The sequence below is a fragment of the Lontra canadensis genome, unplaced genomic scaffold (genome assembly GCF_010015895.1).
Source record: "Lontra canadensis isolate GAN:19392208 unplaced genomic scaffold, GSC_riverotter_1.0 scaffold165, whole genome shotgun sequence".
Lineage (NCBI taxonomy): Eukaryota > Metazoa > Chordata > Mammalia > Carnivora > Mustelidae > Lontra > Lontra canadensis.
In genome coordinates, this window is record NW_022631159.1 from 378394 (window position 1) to 402352 (window position 23959).

The following is a 23959-nucleotide window of genomic DNA, read 5'->3' on the forward strand; positions in this document are numbered from 1 at the left end:
CCCTTCATCTGTTTGCTTTTGGCTATTCCTCTTCTACTTTGTTTCTCATCCTAAAGAATACAAGATGCAGGGAATGTGTAAGCCTCTTGCTTAGCAAATTCTTCAGCAGCCTTGATAAGCTGAAACAGCTTACCCAAGGTTAAGGGATATCTGACTTTCTCTTGTCCTCACCAGCTTACCCTTACTTACTGCCCGTGGTTGATGGTCACTTTTGCTTCTGTTGTCTTGCAAGCTTTATAGTGGGATTTGAATCACTTCAAGTGCTATTATTGTGATATTGTGCAATGATTAGTGCTATAGATATTGAGGATAAGGAGTGAAATTTTGACCCTTAACAAAGGGGACGTGATTTGAGCTGCCATTCAGTGTGGGCCACCTTGATTAGTGGTGTAAGAATAGGGTTAGAAGCGAGGAATTCTACACTTTCCAGATTATCTAAATCCCATTTTCTGTTCCCAGATAAAAAATTATGCAACCCAGTTGATGGTATCCATTGCTAGAGCAGGTCAAATGTTTTAGGCATCACAATTTTAGTTTATCTCAGGTCATAGCAGGGGAAATTCCTTGCTCCACTGAATTTTGTTGTTTGTGCTAATGAATGGACATTAGATTCTATCAAGGCCTAAGGGCCTGGGATGGTGTTAACAACATTGTATTAATAATTTAGGGAATTAGAATACAAAGCCTTGACATTTGATGGATGGAGCACTTCTGACTAAATGATCACTCCCTCCACCTCTGATGTCCTCCCCTGTCCTTGAACCTCATGTTTGTATATTTCCCCCAATATGGGGGGAAGGTGAAACATGTTCCCATTTGGTTCCATGGCCAAGAGGACAATTCTAGACAAAGGAGATTCTGATAAAATGTTTTCTTATTTTCCTGTAAAACACATCTTGAGATTCTTTTCAGATTATGAGGTCCTTTTGGGTTAGAAGTTGGCAGAATCCTGTTGAAGATTATAAATGGCAGTGTTATTGTTTTCATTGTCGTTATCGGTTTTGGAAGGCCCAGCCTTGGCCAGCAGCAGACTAATTCTTGGCCTCTCTGGTTTGTCAAGGTTCGGTAAGTTTAATGGAGAGCAAATGCTTTCCAAATGCCAGGTCTGTGTCCTTTTCCAAATAGAACTGGAAGCACCCAAGGCCTTGAACATTTAATTTCTCAAACTGCAGCCTAAAGCACTGCCTGTCTAGGGCAACAGAAACTGCTCTTTCCTTAAGCAACTGTAGAAATGGCAGCACAAACACTACCTTTGGAGCCTGCTTGATGTATGGGCTTGTTTTTGAAAAGTGGTGGATACTTAATGTAAATAGGACACTGGCAACAAAAAGAATGATGCTCATATTGGCAACCTGAAGGATGTTTGGGTCCTTATCTAGCCAGTTCCACACTCTTGGTTTTCTCTTCTCAACAGACACAATGTCAGATAAAAGAAAAAGAATCCCACCAATTTCTCAGTTTGTTAGCTTCTCGGATTTTTCTCCCTTCTTCCTCCCTGCCCCCATCCCCTCGATTTATAATGGCAGCCTACAGATTCTGGCCCAAAACAAACATTCCTGCAAAAGTGAATTAGAGGCACTATAGCCTAGGAAAGTGCTGGACTGGGAGGAAGAGGTGCAATCTTACTCTTAGAGACTTTGTGCAAAGCCCCTCTCATTGTCCACATTCATGTTTATAGCACTCCCAGGCTGGTGAGGTCACTTCTAAAATTTTAAGAAATGTGGGTCAGTCTCTGTATTCAGGCAAAGCTGAGGTTCAGCTGGTATGCACCAGTCTAATTCTACTGGTTGTTAAAGTGCTAAAAAGGATTGATACTACAGGTATACAGAAATTGTCTTTTCATTGAAACTTTAAGTCATCTAACTTACTGCTCAATAAGGGTGATGCAGGGGTGTGGCAGGCAGTCACTGAGCGGATCCAGGCAGACACCGAGGTAACCACAGGGCTGTGTAGAGCACCCAGCCGCTGCCAGGTGTCATTGGGGCTGAGGTGCAAACTCCAAGGGCCACCGCTGTGTGGGAAAAGCTGACATTCAAGTGCTGCTTTGCCAGGACAAAGGGGTACTTCATAGAGGTTTTCTCTGATTACAAAGACAGGCCAGAAACTTGAGATATAATGACTGATTATTTAATGGGGGAGGTCATTAGAAAAGTTTAGTGCATGTCTCTATATGAACTTCTGGTAGGTATATTGTCCTAGTCTATTGCCGTAGGTTGGGTAGCTGATAAACAACAGAAATCTGCTTCTCACATTCTGGAAACTGGAAGTGTAAGATCAAGAAGCTGGAAGATTAGGTGTCTGGTGAGGCTCCACTTCCTGGTTCATAGAAAACTGTCTTCCTTTTGTATCCCCACATGGTGGTAGATGGGAGGGAGGTCTCTGGAGTCTCTGTTGGAAGGCTTGAAGCCTATTCATGAGGACTCCAACCTAGACCTAATCTCTTTCCAAAGGCCCCAGCTCCTCATACTGTCTCCCTGGGGATTGAATTTCAGCCTACAAATTTGGTGAGGCGGGACACAAATATTTATTCTGTAGCACACATCAAACAAAAGGAAATAAGGAAATAGCATTTTTTTTGAAGTGTTCAAACAGATAAGCTGTTTTATAATGAATAATTTTGTTTATTTAGAGACTAGTATTTTTTAACTTTCTGGTTTTATTTATGAAAAGCTATTACTGCATTTGTAGTCAAATGTTTAATATTACTCTCATTTCAGGTATTCTATTGTACTTGATCTCCACCTTGTAGTGTCAACAAAGAGAAAATGAAGAGGGGAATATACAAACCAGACTACCCTTTTGCCATTCGGAAATAGATATGGCCAAATGTTAGTTGAGTGAAAAGAGTAACATTATCGCTGAAAGACAATAGAATCATTGAGATGATCTCCATACTTAATTTTGAATAATCAAGTATTGAAGCTGGTCTTTTAAAACTGCCAAGAGAGATATTATAACCTATAGAAACAAACAGTTCAGCATATAATTTATCCATCCACTAAAATATATCCTAATAAATACATGAAAGTTCCTTTTATCATATCCTCCCTTATTGTGTATTCATGAGTGTATATTAACATTTCCATATTCCCAAGACTAAATTTGACTTGTATTATCTAATGTTAGAATACTTTCTATTTGCTCCTTATAAAAGGCTCCTCTGGCCAAACATAGTAGATACTAATTTCCAGTTATTTTGAGCGACTGCTGTGCTTTCCGATCTATCGTTTATTGTTTATTCTAAGTCCTTCTTTGGCTAAATAATCTGGCCCTAGGCAAGCTTTTCCAAGTACCATATAACAAGTAGATTTTGTGTTAGGGGTGCTGGACCCTTTAAAGATGCTGGTTTATCTGATGCTTCACTGTGCCGCCATGTTCAATGAGTCTTTTTTAAATTGGAATGAGAAGATTTTGCTTTCAGAAAGTTTGGGGCAATTTAAAAATAAGCCAACACAGATCACAATAGAGTTGATTATAAAGTTGGCTTCCAGTTGTTGAATGTCTGTGATGTGCCATGCACTTCCAAGATAAGCCATATGGAAGTGAAAAATGGACCTAGAAAGTAAGCATTTCCCCCAAGCACCGTCAGCAGACCTGCTGGGTAAATCCTATATGGTATTCCCAATGGCAAGCTTTATCATTCCATCAACTTGCTTTTAATAGGTTGCCATGAAAGAGGAAGTATAAATTAATTCCATAGCGTACATAGCGATGGTCAGCTTGTTCTTTCCATAATTATGAAGAAATGAAGCTACCACATAAGGGTAATCACTTTGTAATAATAAAAATAAGTATCTCCCCCAAATTTGGCCAGAAATCTGACCTGTCTTATTTAGGTTAGGCCTCAGATTGAGTTACTGTGTGAGGTTTCTAACCACAGCCTGGGTGGCATGTTCTGCCTCTCTCCTTTTTCCCCTCAGACACTAAAATATTCTCTTCTCACATCTGATTAAAATCCAGGTTAAAGGAAGGGAGTTATTTGGAAATCTCACAACTATGCATCTGAAGAACCAGCAGGTGTAAGCATCCCTCTATATTTAGTTAGTAAAGCTGATGGGTTGGGGGCAGGACTGCATCTCATTTCACTGTGGTGTCCCCATAGTTGCTAAGATCTTGCCTTCCACCTAGCCACTCCAAAATACATATCCACGGGGATTAATAACATGTTTCTTTTGTTCACATTTAGAATGATTACATTTTTATAACAACTATCATAAAAAATTGGGAACATAGTCTAACTGAGAATTAATAATAGCTGTTGCCTATTCAATGCTTATTGGGTTTAGAGATTCAGTGCATGGTTTTTGAGCCTTATGTTAGCCCTGTCATTCTGGAGATATTGTACCCATTTAACAGATAAGGCTGCTGGACTTTGGTCCTAAAAATAGAGAAGCAGTTTACCAGCTATCCAGTTGGACTATCCAGCCTTCTGTGCATCAGTCCTAAAGATGTCAGTCACTTCAGAATCAGGTAGGAAAAGGCCAGCATTGGTATTTGCATTCAGGAGCTGCTGCCTTCTTGTTCTTAGATGCTCAGAGGGGAGCCTCCTATCCTGGGCTCTGTGCATAAAGCCTAAAACCAGTAACTCTCTTTAGGAATACCTTCTGAGATCTTCTCCCAGGGGAAAAGAAGAAAAGGTGGAGGGAGGGGCTATTGTCCACGTAAAAACATGTCTAACTCTTCTCCTGTGACCTTGTTTTGCCTCCTCACTCACTACAGTTCCCAATTGCTTTCTATTGTTGAAATCAGAAATTATTTGTTTAGTGTATGGCTAAAAATGAAGGGCTTAAAAGAATGTCAGTAAATCCTAGCCCTTTAAATGTAGCCCTTAGAAAGCAGATGAAAGCATGTGGGCTGCTCAGAGAATGAGGGAAAGAAAAGAGTACCCAGGTACTAACTAATGAAGGGAAGAATGGATTGCTGTAGCTGTTCTAGAAGCCTGGGGAATGCTTCTAACCCTGTTGCTGAGACCTTTATGTGTGCATGTGTACATACATCAAAATATTTATTTTTCATAAACTCCCTTTGTAAAATATTTCTTGAGAGAAAACAACAATGTTTAAATATATTTGCTTGAAAAAAATTGCTCCCAGTTTTTTGCTGTTGAGTTTGAAACATTTTAGAGTGGGGTTTTTGTTTGTTTGTTTGTTTTTGTGGGTTTTTTTTTTTTTTCTTTCTGGTAAAGAGTAAAATTTGAGCACATTATTTCAAATGAGTACAAAAGCTTCCTTTTCTTCTTCTTTTAGCTAAAAATGTTCACAACATTCCCTCCTTTAAGTAATGTTTTCTGATATTCCTTTTTCCTAAAGAAGTCAGAGTCCAAGTACTTGAAGTATGACAATAATTAGTGTAACTTCAGTTTTTGCTATGTCTTAGGGATGGAGTGGAGTTGTTGATGGAAAATCACTAAATAATGAGACGACTTTTCCAGAGGTCACATAAAAGCTGGCTTACAGTTCTTTCCTTTATGTCCTTTGTCTTATCTCAACAAAAGGTCTGATGATAATCAATTCCCAGCTCTGAAATATAATTGCATTGAATTTGGTTCAGTACATCATACTGACCTTATAGATCATTACATTGTGTTAACCTCCTGTTTTTGTGTCTTCCATAAAGATATTTGTCCCTGTGGGATTTGATCTGCTGATTTTGATTTGAAAGGGTTGCCATCCAGCTGAAACTATTAAATAATGAGTTGAGTTTCTCTCTTCATTTTTTAGCTCAACACATTGCTGGCATCCTCTCAAATGTCGCAGTAAGAGGTCTCCAAAGTTACTTTTGTCCTTTGCAGCGCAACATCAACTTGACATTTATTTTTTATGGTTTAAATCAGAGCCTTTGGCATAATTTTTGTGATTTTCTTTCAGTCTGAATCAGGGCTACTTAAGGAGTGTTGGCTCTTTTCAGGTGGTATCCTCTGCTAATTCCAGCCACATACAACTTGGGTTTTAATGGATGGTCAGAAAACATGAGTGCTTAGTCAGGGTCATGCTACATCAATATTCTCCTTAGAGTATTGTCTTTCCGTTCTGTTACTATTCTTTAAGTAGAACATATCATAGAATATAAACATAGAAGAATCTATTATGCTTCTAGAAAACATATGTTTTAAAAATCCTATTAAGACACAAATTGTCCATCTTACTTGAACCACGCTTGTTTGTTTTTTATAAAATATGTGTTTGTGTGGTCTTACCTTGAAATAAAGGCATAAGAGTCAAACCTTGCAAATTCAATCTCCACTTTACTGAATAACTGTGCATTAAAGTGGTTTTCTCCTTTTTGTTGTCTAGGAAATTGGATAGAGAATAAAACCTCTGTCTTTTCAGAAGGCCCACGATCTAGTTAGAAAGAGCCTGAGTCCTTTGAGGAGCAGATGCTATGTCTGTGAAAGAGAAAATTACAATATTATTCACAAATGCTACTAATATTTATATTCAACATAAAAGCAAATAATTATCTAGCAATTCTATTCACTGGACCAAAAAATTCTAGTGTCTATGATAATAATGCCTCATTGCTTTTGTTTAAATCCAGAGATTATGACTTTCAAATCTTTCTTTTTCAACTACAAGGTGTGATTCCTAATATAAAATGGTATTAGGTTTCTTTATCTAGAGAAATGGATTTCATTTAAAAATTTCTCCTATCCTCTTTTAATCTGAGATAGAAAGGGTAAATATATTATCTATGATCTTACCAGAAAATACAGTGTTGTGTTTGTCATTTTTTATTACTCTTTTTAATATCCATGGTACATAGTAAGTTTGAAATGTATTCCAGACTTGAAATTATTTTTCTTTTGCATGTTAAACTAATTGGATTGAATACTTTTTAGTACTTTTGTTCAACTCCACATAGAAATTGTAGATTATTCATCTGAAATGAATGAATTTTAAATTACTTAAACTTTGCATTAGTGTATGACTCTCTGAGACTGGTTTTAAAGAACACACAACTCTCTTTCCCTTGCACATTACTGATTTAATTTGTCTTGGATACACATACCATATATCTTGAATTTTTTACAATGTTATGTTGTTTATTATACTTTGATAGATTCACAAATTATTTCTACTTTTCTTTAAACAAGTATATTTGGAAATTTGATAGTTTAAGATGAACTAGCTTATGCCTTTTAAACCTTGATGATGAGCACTAATTGTCTCACCACGTCGTTTAAATGGCTGAGCGTAATCCTCCTGATGCAATTCATAACATATATCCCAGAACAAATTTGTCTTTTCAAGTGCTCTAAAGTTTCAAATACCTCTTTCCTTATTTTACTCAGCTACAATCTGCAATTTATTTTTCTCCAGGAAAATTGAATCTGTTACTGCTTAGTATTCCTACCAGTTTGAAAAATGTGGTTTATATTGGCATCAGAGCAGTAATTTACATATATTGGGATAACAAGAATGCATGCCAGAAAAAGATCAACATAAAATGAAATGCAAAAAAGCTGTTTTCCTTCAATAGTAACCCCAAGTGAAGCTAATAGAGAAATTGATGAGCATCTGCCCTGAATGTGTCACTTGTTTCTTCTAGGTGAAGTGTGACCAGTATTGGCCCAGTAGAGGCACAGAAACCCATGGGCTGGTCCAAGTGACGCTTCTAGATACGGTGGAGTTGGCCACTTACTGTGTGCGGACTTTTGCACTTTACAAGGTTTGTCTTTATTTTTTTCCGTCCCTTTACCCTTTTCATTTTTTAAAGAAAGCATCTTTTGAGAAATCAAATATCTTAAGACTTTACTTAAATCTTGATTCCACTGGCAACGGTGAGGAATGAAATAATTCTTCCATTATCGCTCAGCAATTTTTCTCCTTCTCCAGCGATTTATCAGTAAATGTGGAACTCTTGCTCCGGACAGAAGTTTTGGCAAATGAAGAATAGATGAAGAAGAACTAGTTCTTACTGTAAAATACAATAGGCGTACTCCTGATAGTTACACCTGAAAAATGCAGTGCTTCTCACCTAAGAATGTTCATCTCCCTGAGCAAATACTTGTTTACAAAGAGTTTGACATTGATAGCTCCAAAGAGTGCATCTTCCCAAAGGTCATAGGGTAGGAGGAGGAATTAAGACAGCACATTTTCATGTTACCTCTTCCATGTTGCTACTCATCGTTACAACCTGAGGCTAGGAACACAAAATTTTACCCAGTCTTCCTACTTCACAGAATGGGTCAAGTGAGAAGAGAGAAGTGAGACAATTCCAGTTCACTGCCTGGCCTGATCACGGTGTTCCAGAGCACCCTACGCCTTTCCTAGCTTTCTTACGGAGAGTCAAAACCTGTAACCCTCCAGATGCAGGACCCATGGTTGTGCACTGCAGGTAAGAACCACCAAAAGCATTTGTTTTTCTCACAGTCAGAAGGCCCATGAGGAAACAGAAAGCTAGATTGTTCCTCACTGGATAGTCTCTTTCCAATTTCTATTATCCCAATTTCTGGGATAGTAGATTGCTTTATAAATAATGAAAGTGTTTTGGGGGGCACCTGGTTGGCTCAGCTGGTTAAGCAACTGCCTTCAGCTTAGGTTATGATCCTAGAGTCCCGAGATGGAGTCCCACATCGGGCTCTCTGGTCGTCAGGGAGCCTGCTTCTCTCTGACCCCTCCCCTCTCATGCTGGTTCTCTCTTTCAAATAAATAAATAAAATCTTAAAAAAAAAAAGGTGTTTTTTAATCAAACAAGGCCTATATTAACATTGGTAGAAAGGATTTGATAGGGATTAATATGCCCCTCTGGACATGATAAGCAACTATGGTCCTTGCTATTTTCTCTTTGGAGCAAAAATAAATAAATATGTAAACACAAAATTAAATGTGCTCATGGTAATAACTATATGAAACAGAAAAGAATTAAGAATCAGTCTTGTGATTTGGTTCAAGTTTCATCTATGTGAGGAATATTCTTTAGAAGATGATAGATGATAGATAGATAGATAGATAGATAGATGAATTATTTGATAAGTTCTTGTGGCCTGGGCTGATAAAAACCTTTTCCCTATGTATAGGAAAGAAAATTTTGAACAAAATGATACAATAAGTATAAAAGCTTTCAGAGAGGGTGTCATACTGCTTAAAGATACCTTCCTATAAAGTATTATCAAGTCACATATAGAAAATATACTAATTTGAGTTTTTAAAATTTACTTAATATAATATAAAGACCTACATTTTGGAAGAATTTATTTTATGTATTAGGAGTTAATGAGCCTGTATTTCTTTTGAAGTGTTGTATAATTTATTATTATTTTTTACTTAATTCTGACTAATATTCTTTATATCACCACTCGGATTCTACTATATATGTGTTTATACATTTTTAGTATTTAACTGATTTCTTACCAGTTCCTTAGTTCCTCTCAAATATCACCACGAACATATTACTAAAGATACCTGGTCATATTCTGTATGTTACTATATAAATGTATAATTGATATAATCCCTAATAGTTCTTTGTAAACTGGGTACTTCAAACATGAGAGAATATGGTTTTCTGCTGCACAGACAAGTAAAACTGCAGTGGGTAAGTATATTAAAAAAGAAAGCATCTGTCACAAACCATTTCTATCATCACTTAATACTATAGCTCTTTCACATCCCATATCATACTTGAGCATAATACCCTGGATCCTAGAAATGTTTTTACAAAAAGATGGAGACAACATAGATCAAAATAAAAGCAATAAAACTCCCCTGACTAACCCATGCTACAGTGGAAATTCTTAAACAGTGGCCTAGCAGGTTTTGAACAAGGAGATGCTTATTTCTCTTTCCCAGCAATTTTTTCCCAACAAAAACTAATCGTACCACATTATATTTATAGAGTATTTTATAAATTCCAAGGCTCTCTCCCGTGTTTTATTCTGTTTGATGATCTTAAAGGTATGTCAGTTCAAGAGAAGAGAGCAGAAGAGAAGTTACAGGGTTTGGTGTAAGTACTGAGAGCTAGGAAGCCAGACATAGTCCTGCTCATGTTTTATAATCTAGTACTTGCTCTTCTGGACCTGACACTATGTTACATTGTTTTACATGGTTCTGAAACACTAAAAATTATTTTTCTTAACTTGAGCTAATGCTTTTGCATCATGACAGCAGATTTCTGATTCTCCTGCCTATTGATTTCAGCAGCCATTAGTTTGACCAGTCTGTATACTCTGTTATACATACTTCTTTGAATATGTCAAAGAGTCATTGTGCCTGGTGACATGCCCCTCCTCCACCAGCTCAACTTGATTATGAAGATCACACAGGAAATGTTTTCAATTGAATTTTGGCTGCAGAATAGGGAAACAAGAAGTTTGGGCTCATTGAAGAAAGGTTGCCCTCATATTCCTAAAGGCAAAAAGGCAGTTTGCACAGATACACACATACAGAGATACATACACAAACGCATACACACACATTGAGACATATATAAATGCGAACAAAAATTAAGGAAACCTAACTTGGGAGTTTTCATAAAACATTGTATTTGTATTACAGTTTGAAATATAGCATGTTCCCTCTCTCAAAATGTGTTTCCCAATTCTGTGAATTAAGATAGAGCACCCGGGAAACTTGACAGAATGACTGATTGATAATTTAAAGACACAGTTGATCATATCCTCTGTTGATCATAAGCAAGGTATAAGGCTATATGCTAGATACTTAGTTGGATCCAGAAAAGTTTGCAGGCAAGTAGCAGAGATAAGATAGGTAGCTATATGCTTTATTTTGAGAAAATGCATGCACTTTTATGTACACCCACACCCCTAGGTTATGTTAAGCCACCTGGACTCACCTCTGAGAGATACAGACAACTTTGGAGAAATAAGGAAACAAAGATAAATGTGCAGTGCTAATAGCTGTTGACATTTGGAAGTGCTGTGCCTGAGGCTCTGGAGAAGCTTTGTATTAAACAGAAAAGTAGGTATATCGGTAGAAGAAATTTGTTAGTGACTTTGAAAAAAAATGAGGGGAAAGTGGAACGTAAACTGAGCTCTGATATTGACTTGGACACAGTATATGTTAAAACTTCAGAGCACAATTTTTCTGATGGAGTGTCAGAGAATAGTCACCGCAGACAACCACTGCTTGTGTGGGACCCAAGAAATGCCAGTTTAGAACTCATCTCTAAGCAGGCAGAAACTTTGCAGAAAGCCACAATAGACAAGTTACAGAGGGTTATCAGTGATGGTAATCATGATCATGTTGTAAATGATCACACAAATACTCTGAAATTTAGTAAATACTGTATTTCATGTTGTGATTTTTTTTTTCCTGTAATGGATTTGACTTTCTTTTTTTTTTTCCCTCTGTTATGAAGAAGTAGTGACAAACTCAAACCCAAGCCTTCTGCCAAACAGATTCTGGGAGAATGGAAGAGGCTTTAAATGAAGTCTGGTAGTAGACCAAACAGAGGGAGAGGGGGCAGAAAAAGAGAAGATTCACGTTCCTCCAATAGTCCTGTCTAGTGATAAATGTGCCAGGAGTAAAAAGAGCTACTATGAAGAAGAAAAATTCTTACAGTCAGTAGTAAGAAAGGGCTAGGAGGATAATCTAGTGGTAATCTCAGACAAGACCTTGGAAAGTTGAGAAGGCTAGGGTCTACCACATTCATAGAAGAATGGTTCTACAGACCTAGGAAGAAAGACCAGCTCTAGCTATCAGTCAGTTCTTACAGACTATATAAACTTAGCATTAGGAGTGCACATGCTGGAGTTTTTGCTTATGGGATTTGTGCCTTTGAGCAAGTTATTTGAAATCTGCTAGCTTGGGTTTGTTCACTGATAAGTAGGGTAACATTCTTCATAATAATAAGAGTTTCATGAAGATTAACTGAAATGATATGAAATGATAAAGCACTTAGGACAGTGCATAGAATGTAGAAGTATGAAATGTTAAATTGTTAGTGTATTAATTATTGAGTAAGTTTTAAAAAGATGTACATATAATTACACTTAAGAGAAAATAATCAATATTAACTTGGATATAATCTATGTGACTTGAGCCATGTATCCTATGAATAAACAGATTTTTTAAAAGATTTTATTTATTTGTTAGAGAGAGAGAGCACAAGTAGGCAGAGCAGCACGCAGAGGGAGAGGCAGACTCTCCGCCAAGGAGGGAGTCCAACGTGGGGCTCGGTCCCAGGACCCTGGGATCGTGACCCAAACTGAAGGCAGCCACTTAACTGACTGAGCCACCCAGGAATCCCTAAACAGATATTTCTAAACATGCAATATTTAATCTAATAGATTTTTAGAAATTTAGATGTTTTCCATAATGGTAGTTTTGTCAAATTTTCCCCAGTGACAGAGAACATTTTCTTGTTTGCTGTGAGTTAGAATCATTTATAATAACAAATCCGTGTTTACAAAGACCTGAGAAACCATTGAGCTCATAAGATGATACCATTAAGGATACATAGAAATTAATATGATGGTTCTTGATGCCGTCAAGATGAAGTTTGCACTTAGCATTGTGTCCTTGGCCCTTTATAATCTAAACTGATGTCTCTTTCATGCCTCATTGTTCACTCTCTTAGTCACCTACCCTAGCTACACTTTTGAAGTACTTTTATCTCTGGCTCTTGGTAAATGATATTTATACACTCTAGAATTTTACCTGTTCCCTTCTCCATCTGCTGATGTTCAATCCTGTTTCCTAATTTACCTCAAGTAGCACTTGCCATGTATTTGCAAAAGTTGCAAATTGGCCTCAGGTAGTTTTGTTGATATCCATGGTATTTTTTTTTTAAATTTGAATTTGAATGCCTTTAAACTGGAATGCACTCTCTAGTCTTCCAAACCTTCCATAACCTTATTGTTTTATACACGACTCAACCCATCCATTTATAGGAATTGCTTCATATTGCAAACATGAGTTGAAATTCTGGAAAATCCTTTTAAGCTCATTTCCCATTACTCTTCCTGCAGAAAGAATTAAACACTGTATTCTCTGAGCTCTCATAAAATAGGTTCACACTTAGCATATTAACTGTATATGTACAGATCACATATGCCTTGAAATCCCAGAGGGTATAGTTGATGGATTATGCACATTTGTATCACAGCTCTTACATCATAGTAGGTGCTCAATAATTGCTTTCTGAAGTTAACTGAATTCCATGTGGTGTTTTAGAAATTTTTTTTTTTTTTTTTCCCTTCCTCAAGAACTTTATTGTATAGTGGGTAAAAGACATTTTTTTTTTTCACCTCTTTTTTTTTTTTTTAATTTTATTTTTTTATAAACATATATATATATATATATATTTTTCCCCCAGGGGTACAGGTCTGTGAATCTCCACATTTACAAACTTCACAGCACTCACCATAGCACATACCCTACCCAATGTCCATAACCCCCCTCAACCCCCCTCTGCCCAGCAACCCTCAGTTTGTTTTGTGAGATTAAGAGTCACTTATGGTTTGTCTCCCTCCCAATCCCAACTTGTTTCATTTACTCTTCTCCTACCACATTAACCCCCCATGTTGCATCTCCTCTCCCTCATATCAGGGAGATCATATGATAGTTGTCTTTCTCCGATTGACTTATTTCGCTAAGCATGATACCCTCTAGTTCCATCCATGTTGTCGCAAATGGCAAGATTTCATTTCTTTTGATGGCTGCATAGTATTCCATTGTATATATATACCACATCTTCTTTATCCATTCGTCTGTTGATGGACATCTAGGTTCTTTCCATAGTTTGGCTATTGTAGACATTGCTGCTATAAACATTCGGGTGCACGTGCCCCTTCGGATCACTACGTTTGTATCTTTAGGGTAAATACCCAGCAGTGCAATTGCTGGGTCATAGGGTAGTTCTATTTTCAACATTTTGAGGAACCTCCATGCTGTTTTCCAGAGTGGTTGCACCAGCTTGCATTCCCACCAACAGTGTAGGAGGGTTCCCCTTTCTCCGCATCCTCGCCAGCATCTGTCATTTCCTGACTTGTTAATTTTAGCCATTCTGACTGGTGTGAGGTGGTATCTCATTGTGGTTTTGATTTGTATTTCCCTGATGCCGAGTGATATGGAGCACTTTTTCATGTGTCTGTTGGCCATCTGGATGTCTTCTTTGCAGAAATGTCTGTTCATGTCTTCTGCCCATTTCTTGATGGGATTATTTGTTCTTTGGGTGTTGAGTTTGCTAAGTTCTTTATAGATTCTGGACACTAGCCCTTTATCTGATATGTCGTTTGCAAATATCTTCTCCCATTCTGTCAGTTGTCTTTTGGTTTTGTTAACTGTTTCCTTTGCTGTGCAAAAGCTTTTGATCTTGATAAAATCCCAATAGTTCATTTTTGCCCTTGCTTCCCTTGCCTTTGGCGATGTTCCTAGGAAGATGTTGCTGCGGCTGAGGTCGAAGAGGTTGCTGCCTGTGTTCTCCTCAAGGATGTTGATGGATTCCATGTGGTGTTTTAGAAATTTTTATAGAAACAGATCATTTCAGGGTTGGACTATTTGTTTGTTTGTTTGTTTTACATGAGACTATTTTTATCCCTACTGTGGCATTTCTTATGAGAATTTAATTGTATTAAGTTGCCTTTGTCTTTCTTATACTTATTTCTGAGCCCCTTTTTCTATAACTCTTTTATGTCCTTTTCCACATAGTCTCCATTCCATGTTAAAGATAGACACAGCTCCCTGTTTTTTAGCCATGATAATAGTTAAACATATTGAATCTTAATCGACAGCAGATATTCTTTCTTCTCAACCGGAGAGGCCATGTTCTAAGTGTTTTACATGTATTAATGTTTTTTACATACAAATCATCTTCAGAGGTAGGAACCTTATTTTCCCATTTTACACAAGAATAAACAGAGACCAAAGAAGACCATCTTACTTGCCTGAGCTCATGCCAGTAGTGATAGCCACTGCGTGACCTAGGCTGCCTGTCCCTATCGACCAAGTGAGTTTTCCAGGCTTTAGCTCACTTGCTGGTCCTCACCTCCAACTTTGGCCACCACTTGGTTTGGCATTTCACTCTTTAAGCCTGTCCTGATGACCTTGTCAGAATGAGTCAGTCCTTTCTTTCTGCCCCCACATCACATGGCCATATGCTAGCCTTTATTTCACTCATTCTGCATCAAAGGTAATTGTTAATATGTGAGTCTCTTCTACCCCTTAATCATTTTAGAATAATCACAGTGACTACCCATTACTGAGCCTTCACTGTTTTCCAAGTATCACTAAGTACCTAAGCGATAACTCATTTAATCCACAGAACAGTATGTTTTATTTGTGAGGATTATTAAACACAAGGAAGTTGTAAATTTAGGGCCTATTACAAAGTCTTTGACCTGTTTACTCATCATTATATCTAGTTCTGACTTTTCTTGTTGCAGAGACTGACTTAGTTCCTTACACTTACCTCCTTAATATATGTTTGTTGACTGAATGGTTGTCAGGTGGATATTTGCCATTACCTCTTCACATATATCTGTGCAGTACATGAATAGAGACATGCCATATTTTTCTCCTTACTTATAAAATTTGATTTTGAAAGAAATTAAGGGATAGAACTTCCAGTCTATTTATTGTTTGAATTTTCATAGAGGTAATATGTTACATTTCCTTGTATTGTTTCATTCTCCCTCTTAGAAAACAAAGAAGTTTTGTTCCCTGTTCTCCCTATTGAGCCCTATTCTTTTTGTTGTTCTACAGAAGAATTTGTGGTTTATATTTTACTAGTGCCAAAGGAGTATGACAACTGATTTGAATTTGCTTTTTGTTAAGAATGAATAAATTGGGGTGAAGCCATAATTTCACTGTGTCAATTATAAACTCTTGACCCATGGTACTAACTCTTAGTCATAGTTAACCCCTTTTAGGACCAAGGGAATACATTACCTTTATAGGAGAAATTTATTTGTGAATAAATATGAAGGAGGGATAGATCAAGACCCCCTAAACTTGTGTTCTAAATGAGAAGATTCCAAGAAGAGTAAAATAGACCTCCTAAGAATAATTAAAGTCTTGTACAATCAAACATAGAACCAAACCAGACTTTAAAACCAGAAAGAATAAGGCGTGCCTTCATGGCTCAGTCTAACTGACTGAGTTAAGTGTCTGCCTTTGGCTCTGATTATGATTCTGGGGTCCTGGGATTGAGCCCCATGTCAGGCTTCCTGCTCAGCGGGGAGTCGGCTTCTCCCCCTCTCACTGGCCCTCCTCCCATTTGTTCTCTCTCTCTCTCTCTCTCTCTCTCTCATTCCCACAAATAAATAAATAAATAAAATCTTAAAAAAAAAACAACCCTTAGGAATAGAAACTGAGGACTAGATGTAGATAAATACTATTTTGGAAGTAATAGGGGGCCACTAATGGGGGTCTGATAAAAATCAAATGACAATTTGGAGTTAGAAAGATTCATAAGATCCAATCTTAATAATACTTTTTGACTTTATAAGTGAAAGCACAACCAAGAAAGTACTTAGATCATATTTACAACATAACCATTTACTTCTAATATCAAACCAATATTGACAAAAATAGCTTTTTCAAGGTAAAAAAGGTTTTTGGAAAATGTTGCATATGATCATAAAAATAAAAGATGTTGTGATCCAAAGGAGCTAAGAGTGTTATGGAAAATTGTTTAATGCATTTTAACCCACCATTTAAATTCCATCCTTTATTTTCCTCAATGTGTTTCATTCAAATATCTCTTTAGATCAAAGACCACAAGTATTGCCAAAGTATGTGATAGTTTTGAGATGCTGACAAGTACAAACCATAGGCCCATATATTCCTTAAACCTGGGATTCATTTTCATGTATAAATTAATAAGAGAAACTAGTCTTCTGTAGATGAAAGATGGGATTGTTGAAAATACCAACATCTCTTGATAAGAAAATGGGTGGAATACACAAATTGTATCCATATTTATGAAAACATTTTAAGGTGAGAAGTAATTAAACCACACTGAAACTATTGTGTAGGCTCTGTTCTTATATACTAATAATTGTGCATACAGAGAAAATTCTTAATTTATGAAACAACATGGTGATATGAATCAGGAAGCCAGAACTTCAATAGTTTGATGGCACAATCCTGTAAGAGAAAAATGCCTTACATGCACTAAAATAATTTAAGAGTAATTGAACCCAAAGAAAACATTAAAAGGAATTGCATAATGGCTCTAGTAGGTGTAAAATATAAAACTCACATTGAATGTGTTTGGGGTACTGGGGGGGAAGCCCTTTGGCTGTCTGATGAAATGAAACATTTATTTGAAAAGACAGATATAAAGGCAATAGAGGAGAGGTGAGGCCAATATTTTAAGTAACAACTAATGTCAGTGTCTGATATCAAGGGTAGTTCCTGAAAATACCTGCAGGGGCATCTGAGGAACTGTCACCTTTCCATTCTTATCCCATGCCCAAGAGTTGCAACTAAGTTACTTTTGTGTAGGGAAGTGGCCATTGACAGAGCATCTTTCCATCATCTATTTGATTTAATCTTTACAACAAAAATAATAGGTGTATATTCTTACCGTCTCCACACTAAAGGAAATTTAGACTCTGAAAAGTTAAGTGACTTGCTGAAGACCACATATCCAGCTAGTAAGTACAAAGTCTGGCTGAGAACTCACGTTTTATGATTCAAGGTCCTTTCCTCTTTGTCTACATCATACCACCATTTTCTATTTTGCCCAATTCATGTTACACAAATGAGAGTGAAACAGTCCCCAGCCAACAACAGAGATGGCTTTTAGTAGATCCAAAATCCCCTTTGGGGACAGCATTAAATGGTGTTTAGTACTGAAAATCACTTGAAATCAGCTTATTAGAGTTCAAATCCCGGCTGCACTGTTCACTGCAACTTATTTAACCTTTCTCAGCCTCGGTTTCCTGATCAGTAAAGTGGGCATAATAGTAGTAGGTCCCTCACAGTATTGTGTATAAAGAGCTTGTAAGATGATATGTGTGAAGTGGTGATCAGCCAGGTACCTGCCACATGGGAAGAAGTCATGTACTAATGTCTATGTCTATGTCTGTACTAATAGACATTTTTGTTATTGTTTTGCTTCACATAAAATACGTGTTTAAATTGATTCTCTTACTATCAAACAACATTATTACTTTTTACTGAAATGTGGGTTTGACTTCTGTGTAACTTGTAACTTAGAAGAGAAGAAGTACGTGTGTGTGTGTGTGTGTGTGTGTGTGTGTGCATATACATATATTAACCTAGGTGAGTGGCAACTATTTAGCACTTTAAAATTTAACACTTTAAAAACACATAATACTATATGTAGTAGTTATGTCATTGCACTTTTAAAATCTTGTTAAAATAGATGGTTACTATAAGACAAGCTTTTCAGCCTCAACACCATTGATATTTGGGTCATACAATTTTTGTTGGGGGAGACTGCCCTGTGCATTGAACAGTGTTTCTCAGCATCCCTGTCCTCTGCCTACCAGATGCCAGTAGCATGCCCCCAAGGATTGTAACAAGCAAAAATGCCCTCAGACATTGCTAAATGTCCCCTGATTGAGAACCATTGTTATATGGCAGCTAAACTAATCTTTGATGGTGCAGAATGTATGCATCCAAATGATAGCCCACTTCAAAGCTTTAAAGCTTGAAAATACTTTTTTGAATGGCATCCTCATTTTAAACATTGGGAGGATGTCTTTATTTGACTTCCCTTAAGAATCACTTTTTAGAGCATATAGTGAGGTAGGCTCATAACTTGAAAAATCAGCCAACAATATTCCATACCTTGGCCACCAACCATACAAACCCAAGACTTGGCTCTACAGGTCTCTTGGCACTTAAAAAAGTAAATAAATAAATAATCCACCTTCAAGGACAAAGATATGCCACCATTAGGGAATACAAAAGAACAGGTGACAGGCTCTTAACTAGACTGCCAAAAAGGAGTTCCAAAAATACTTTCGCACCATGGCAGCAAATTAATGCAGCAGCAATAAATCTTCAGCCTCCCAAGGTGGCTACTTCTAAGGGTCATGGTCCTTGGGGCTGACAAATGCTTGGTTTTTCTGCTAGCATATCAGCCACATTGCTTCACATTCATGCTTGGTATGGACGTCTAGCATTCTGGAAGTTCAAAACAATAAGCCCTAGGAATCCCTTTAAGTGGCATATGACTTAGTGGCTATCCTCTTTTTCAGTGTCTTGTGGAAGCCAAAGATAAAAGATTAGATGGATGGGAGATAAGTGAGTCATAATGCAGGACCTGCTGCCCAAACATAAAGGTCCTAAAAATCCCTTGCTCTTTGATCTTTGAGGGTTATGTATTTCTGGGCCAGCACACTCCATTTTTAAATGAAAGAGTTTGTTGAGGATGTTTCTTGTGAAATAATTAAACACTTTTCATTTATTTATTTTTTATAGACCTTCTTCCGAAGAGCTTGAGAAGTCTCTCTCTTTTTCTTTCTTTCCCCATCCCACCTCCCTCCATACTTTTCCCACCTCCTCCCACCCCTAAAGGAAAATCCTTCTCCACCTTTCAGTCCGCCAATAGAGGGTCAGTGGTTAAGACTTTCACTGATCCACAGTGGTGTGTGTAGAGTCTATGACTTATGATGTATCGAAATGGACTAGATGAGTTGGGGCAGGGTAAACTGTAGCTCTACCATTCTGATAACAAAAGCTGAACAGCTACTTGCCCAAATTCCTTTTAACACCTGAAAGGAAAGGACTTTGAGAATTATGATCTTTTTAGGAAAGTATCCCTTTTCCATTTATCTGGTTTTGTTCATTTGTCTCAGATTGGGTTGGTTTAGAGCATGGATCTTTAAAAAAACAATGCAACCATATTTGTGTTTCTGCTACAGCTATGTGCCTTAGGAATTGGTGACCGTTCTGAAGTGGAGGGTGTAGCTATCAGTTAACCACCATGGCTTACAAATACCAACCCAAACTTACTCGCTCAAAACCACCACAATCTGTTACTTCTCACAGATCTGTGGGTTGACTTGGGGCCAGACAGTGGTCTTCTGCTGACTTCTCCTGATCTGTCCTTTGAAGCCAGCTGGAAAGCCTCTGTAAGCTAGCCTACCCACCTCCCCATGACCTTGCCTCCCAGTCTGGTGGTCTCAGAGTTCTGGGGATCAAAGGAGAAACTTCTGAAGCCCTTTGAGGCCAAACCTTGGAAGTCACACATCATCACTTTCGCCACACTCTTTTGCTCAAAACAAGGCAAGGGCCAGCCCAGATTCAAGGGGTAGTGAAACAGACTCCTCCACATGATGGGAGAAACAACAAATGATGTGTGACTTCATTTATCCCAGGACTGAGTTCTATGTCAATGAACCTTATTTACTGGACACACACAGCTCTTCTCTCCATTCCTGCCAGCCTGGCTGAGTCCACAGTAAATGTTCCTCCCATGGAGCAATACCCACAGGCCCACCCTAAAATACAGAGGGTTTCTATTGTTGTTGTTGTTGATACATGAAATAAGTTTTAAAAAAGTAGAAAATCTATGTAATTTGTTTTGTAACTGCTACCTGATTCTTTTTCTGAAATATCAACATCTGTGGCAGGAGAAATTTATACTCTTTAATCCCATTTCATCCTATCTCAAAATATTTTCTTTATATCTTCCTGTGATATAGGAATTAATAGATTTGATAAGCTTTTTTTTAAACTCAATAATTTCAGGAATATGATTCATTTATAGTGAATCACAGACCTGGAAGGGACATCTCAAGCTTTCTAGATAACTGCCCCTTCCCCCTCTCCTTCTCTCTCTTCTCTCTCTCTCTCTCTCTCTGCCTTCTTCCTCGCTACCTCCTCATCCCCTTCCCCTTTCCACTGCATCTCTTTAATCTCAGAGATAAAATAAAATGAGGCCCAAGGAGGTTGACAGCTTTCCCATAGACTCTTGCTGGACTCGAGTCTTCTGACTGTTGGCTCACCATATTTCCCACTGCATTATAGTCCTTTTAATTTTGGTCCAGTTAATATGATTAAGGAGTCCCTTAACATTTTCTAGCTGAGTTAGGAAAATAGCCAGAAAGCACCTACATAGCAGCAGGGACGCATTATGTTTGAAACTAAGATGGCCGGAATAGGTAATTTTGATGCATTATAGCCAGTTAAGTGTCACAGATCTTTAAGACCCTGACTGATTAAAAGAAGGGCTGAGGGGTAGCTGGGCAGCAGCCTGGAGGTGCTGGGCACCCAGGTGGTCAGTAAGGCTGGGGCAACAGAAAATGGTAGAGGGAGGCCACAGAGAGAGGGAGAGAATGTTAGAGATAAACTCCTCTTGCTTTCAGTAATGCCTGGAGCCATGATGGTGAAAACCACTCAGGCCACTAAAAATGACTTTACATGCTGACTTGGCAGCCCTGCCCTGGTTTGGACTGGCGGCCTTCTATATCTGCCGCTCCACTGGAGCTCCAGCCTGGCTCTGCCATGGCTGGAGCGTGAGCTTTTTAGTGGCCATATGCCTGGGAGGCTCATCATCCACAATTTCCTCATCCTAGGCTCCAGCCAAGTGCAGCAGATGCTATTGTTACCTCTTCTATTGAATAAAGTAGGAAGCAAAGAGAGAAAGAAATTTGTCAATATTGTTTTTCTGTTGGAATCGAAATAAAAACCGTGTGTGGTATATTGCCTGAGAGTAACCCATGTGCCAAATCCCCATTTTTCGTAATACGCTTACATAAGATAAGAATCTGTTCCTATATTTCTTAACATAATGCAAATGACCTTCTCCATTCTACTGTAAATGTGTTACAATTATAGCCATTGGACTTCTCAGTTTGGATTTGTGCTTTTTCTTGCACTTGGAAACCCTTTGCTCTGACCATGCCATCTGCTGGAATCACTTACCTTTCTTTCACACAGTCACAGTGTTTGTTATATGCCCTAAATCAAGCTGTGCAAAACTCTGAAATCTTTTATGTAAATAAACAAATGTTTAGCAAGTATTTTTAAATACTTTGCCTTGATAAGTAGCATTAATAAGGTATATTTGTGTTTCTAAAGAAAGTACAACTGCCGAGAGAGTTTCTCACAGAAATGTATGCAGTAACACCAAAATCGGAAGAGAATCTTGAAATAAATGCCTGCATATATAAATAGTTTCTGTGCTGAAGATAAACCACATGATGATAAATTAAGCAAACAGGAAGTCTCTTTTTGGCATAGAACATACCTGGGGTGAGGGGCGGGATGGTGGAAGGAGGTCTTAAGACTCTGCTAAAGCCACTGCCCCTCCCCCTTACCCCCACGTTATCCCATCAAACTTGTTCAGCCCTAATAGGACACTGATGACCCTGCAGATTCCCATTGATTTCCACTGCTCTACTCTCACCAGCCTTGGCTGGGCGCACCATGAATTTCCTTCATAGGACAGGAGAAGAAAAGCAAAACCCTGAGTATAATCTAAAACACAGGTTTTTTTGCCAATCTATGAAATAAGAAAGCAGGAAAAGAGTCCATTTAATATCTTCCAGAACTGCTACCTAAATTTTGGACATCATCACCTTTTCTTTTTTATATTCTGATTTGTTTGTTTGTTTTTCCTTTTGGATCTGTAACTGCCCCCAGATTTGTATGTAAGAGATGTGAATTAGAATGCCTTTTTCTATCTGTACTTTTGCACCTCACTGCCATGGTCTCTAGCCATAAAGAGCAGGACTAAGTGGACAGAGCCTCCTCTTGTCACTAAGGCTAGGCTGTTAACATGATTTGACCTACCCATTGCCTGATACAGATTGAGAATGCTGGGTATTTTTTATTACGCTATGCTTTCAGACTAAACTCAATTTGAATATTATATGTGAATATAGAAGATAAATATACAAAAGGTGCAACCTCAGTAGGTCACATATAAGCCTCTAAATTTTATCAAGAGCACAAGTTTGTTAGATTTTAACGTAGACAAAGGAGGGCCATGGGTTGTCTCAAACTATGAAGCATGTTTTACATACATCTTAGAACCTTTGTGGAAATCAAACTTCCTAGAGTAGTTCATACCTAGAGAATTTAAAAAATGCAAGGCAACAAATGAAGCTCTTAGATCTTAAAGCTTTTATAATAAGTATATGCTGATAAGAACTACTCAGAATTCCATGACTTTTACTCCATATTTGGCTCTCAAGTTGAGAAATGAAAATTACACATCTAGAAAAATAAGATATATTGGACTGCCCTTAAACTATGATACCTTGTACAAATCATTTGCTTGCCTGAGTATCTATTCCTCTAGGAAGGTAAAGAATAATCTGGTCATTTGCCAAAGGCATCTTTTCTACATGGGAAAACTGCGTAAAATTTGGTAGATTAAACAGTTCTTGATGATGATGATATGATGATGATTAGGAATTTTGGTTTTATGAAAGCCATAATTAAGAGTTTTTCTCCAACCACCTTCAAATTCAGTCCCAACATGGATTCACAGGTGATCAGTCACTTTAGAAAAACAAGTACTGTGTGATCTCTCATATGTGGAATCTAGAAAACACACACATAGCAAAAAACAAGAGGCCAATAGACTCAGAAAATAGATTGGTGGTTGCCAGAAGCAAGGGGTTGGGGTGGTGGGAGAAATGGACAGAGGGGGTTCAGAATTTAAAAATAATAATAATAATAATAATAATTAATCAATTAAAAGTCTCACTTCATCAACTTTAACCCAGCTGAATTCTAGTCATACAGACAAAGAATCTTGCTCAGTCTGGACTCTTGCTCACTATTTTCATTTGAAAAACCATAACCAATCATGTTGCAAACCACAAAATTCTTTATAACCTGTGGTTAACATTTCATCTCTCTTTTGTGTGTCTGGAAATGATTGACTTGGCTTCAGATTATTTTCTCTGATGTACTACAGCCTGAAATTCACTTGTTATCTTGGTTCAATTAAACTCAAAATTATTGATTTGTAGGGCACAATAGTAAAGCCACAAGTTGGCAGTACCTTCCCTAGAATTCAGTAAGAATCTCTGTGAATGTGGTCAGTTAGAAGAGCTATGTATGTA

General features: G+C 37.7%; 1 protein-coding gene across 48 annotated transcripts in view; it reads left to right on the forward strand.

The window, feature by feature from the left end:
• The window catches only part of PTPRD (protein tyrosine phosphatase receptor type D), a 408131-nt gene that overhangs the window by 349598 nt on the left and 34574 nt on the right, over nucleotides 1-23959 (forward strand). For all 48 annotated transcript variants that reach the window (XM_032845508.1, XM_032845526.1, XM_032845509.1 and 45 more), the window contains 2 exons: nucleotides 7549-7668; nucleotides 8183-8337. In XM_032845508.1, coding sequence (XP_032701399.1) covers nucleotides 7549-7668; nucleotides 8183-8337 — 275 coding nt within the window. The remainder of the gene's footprint in view (nucleotides 1-7548; nucleotides 7669-8182; nucleotides 8338-23959) is intronic.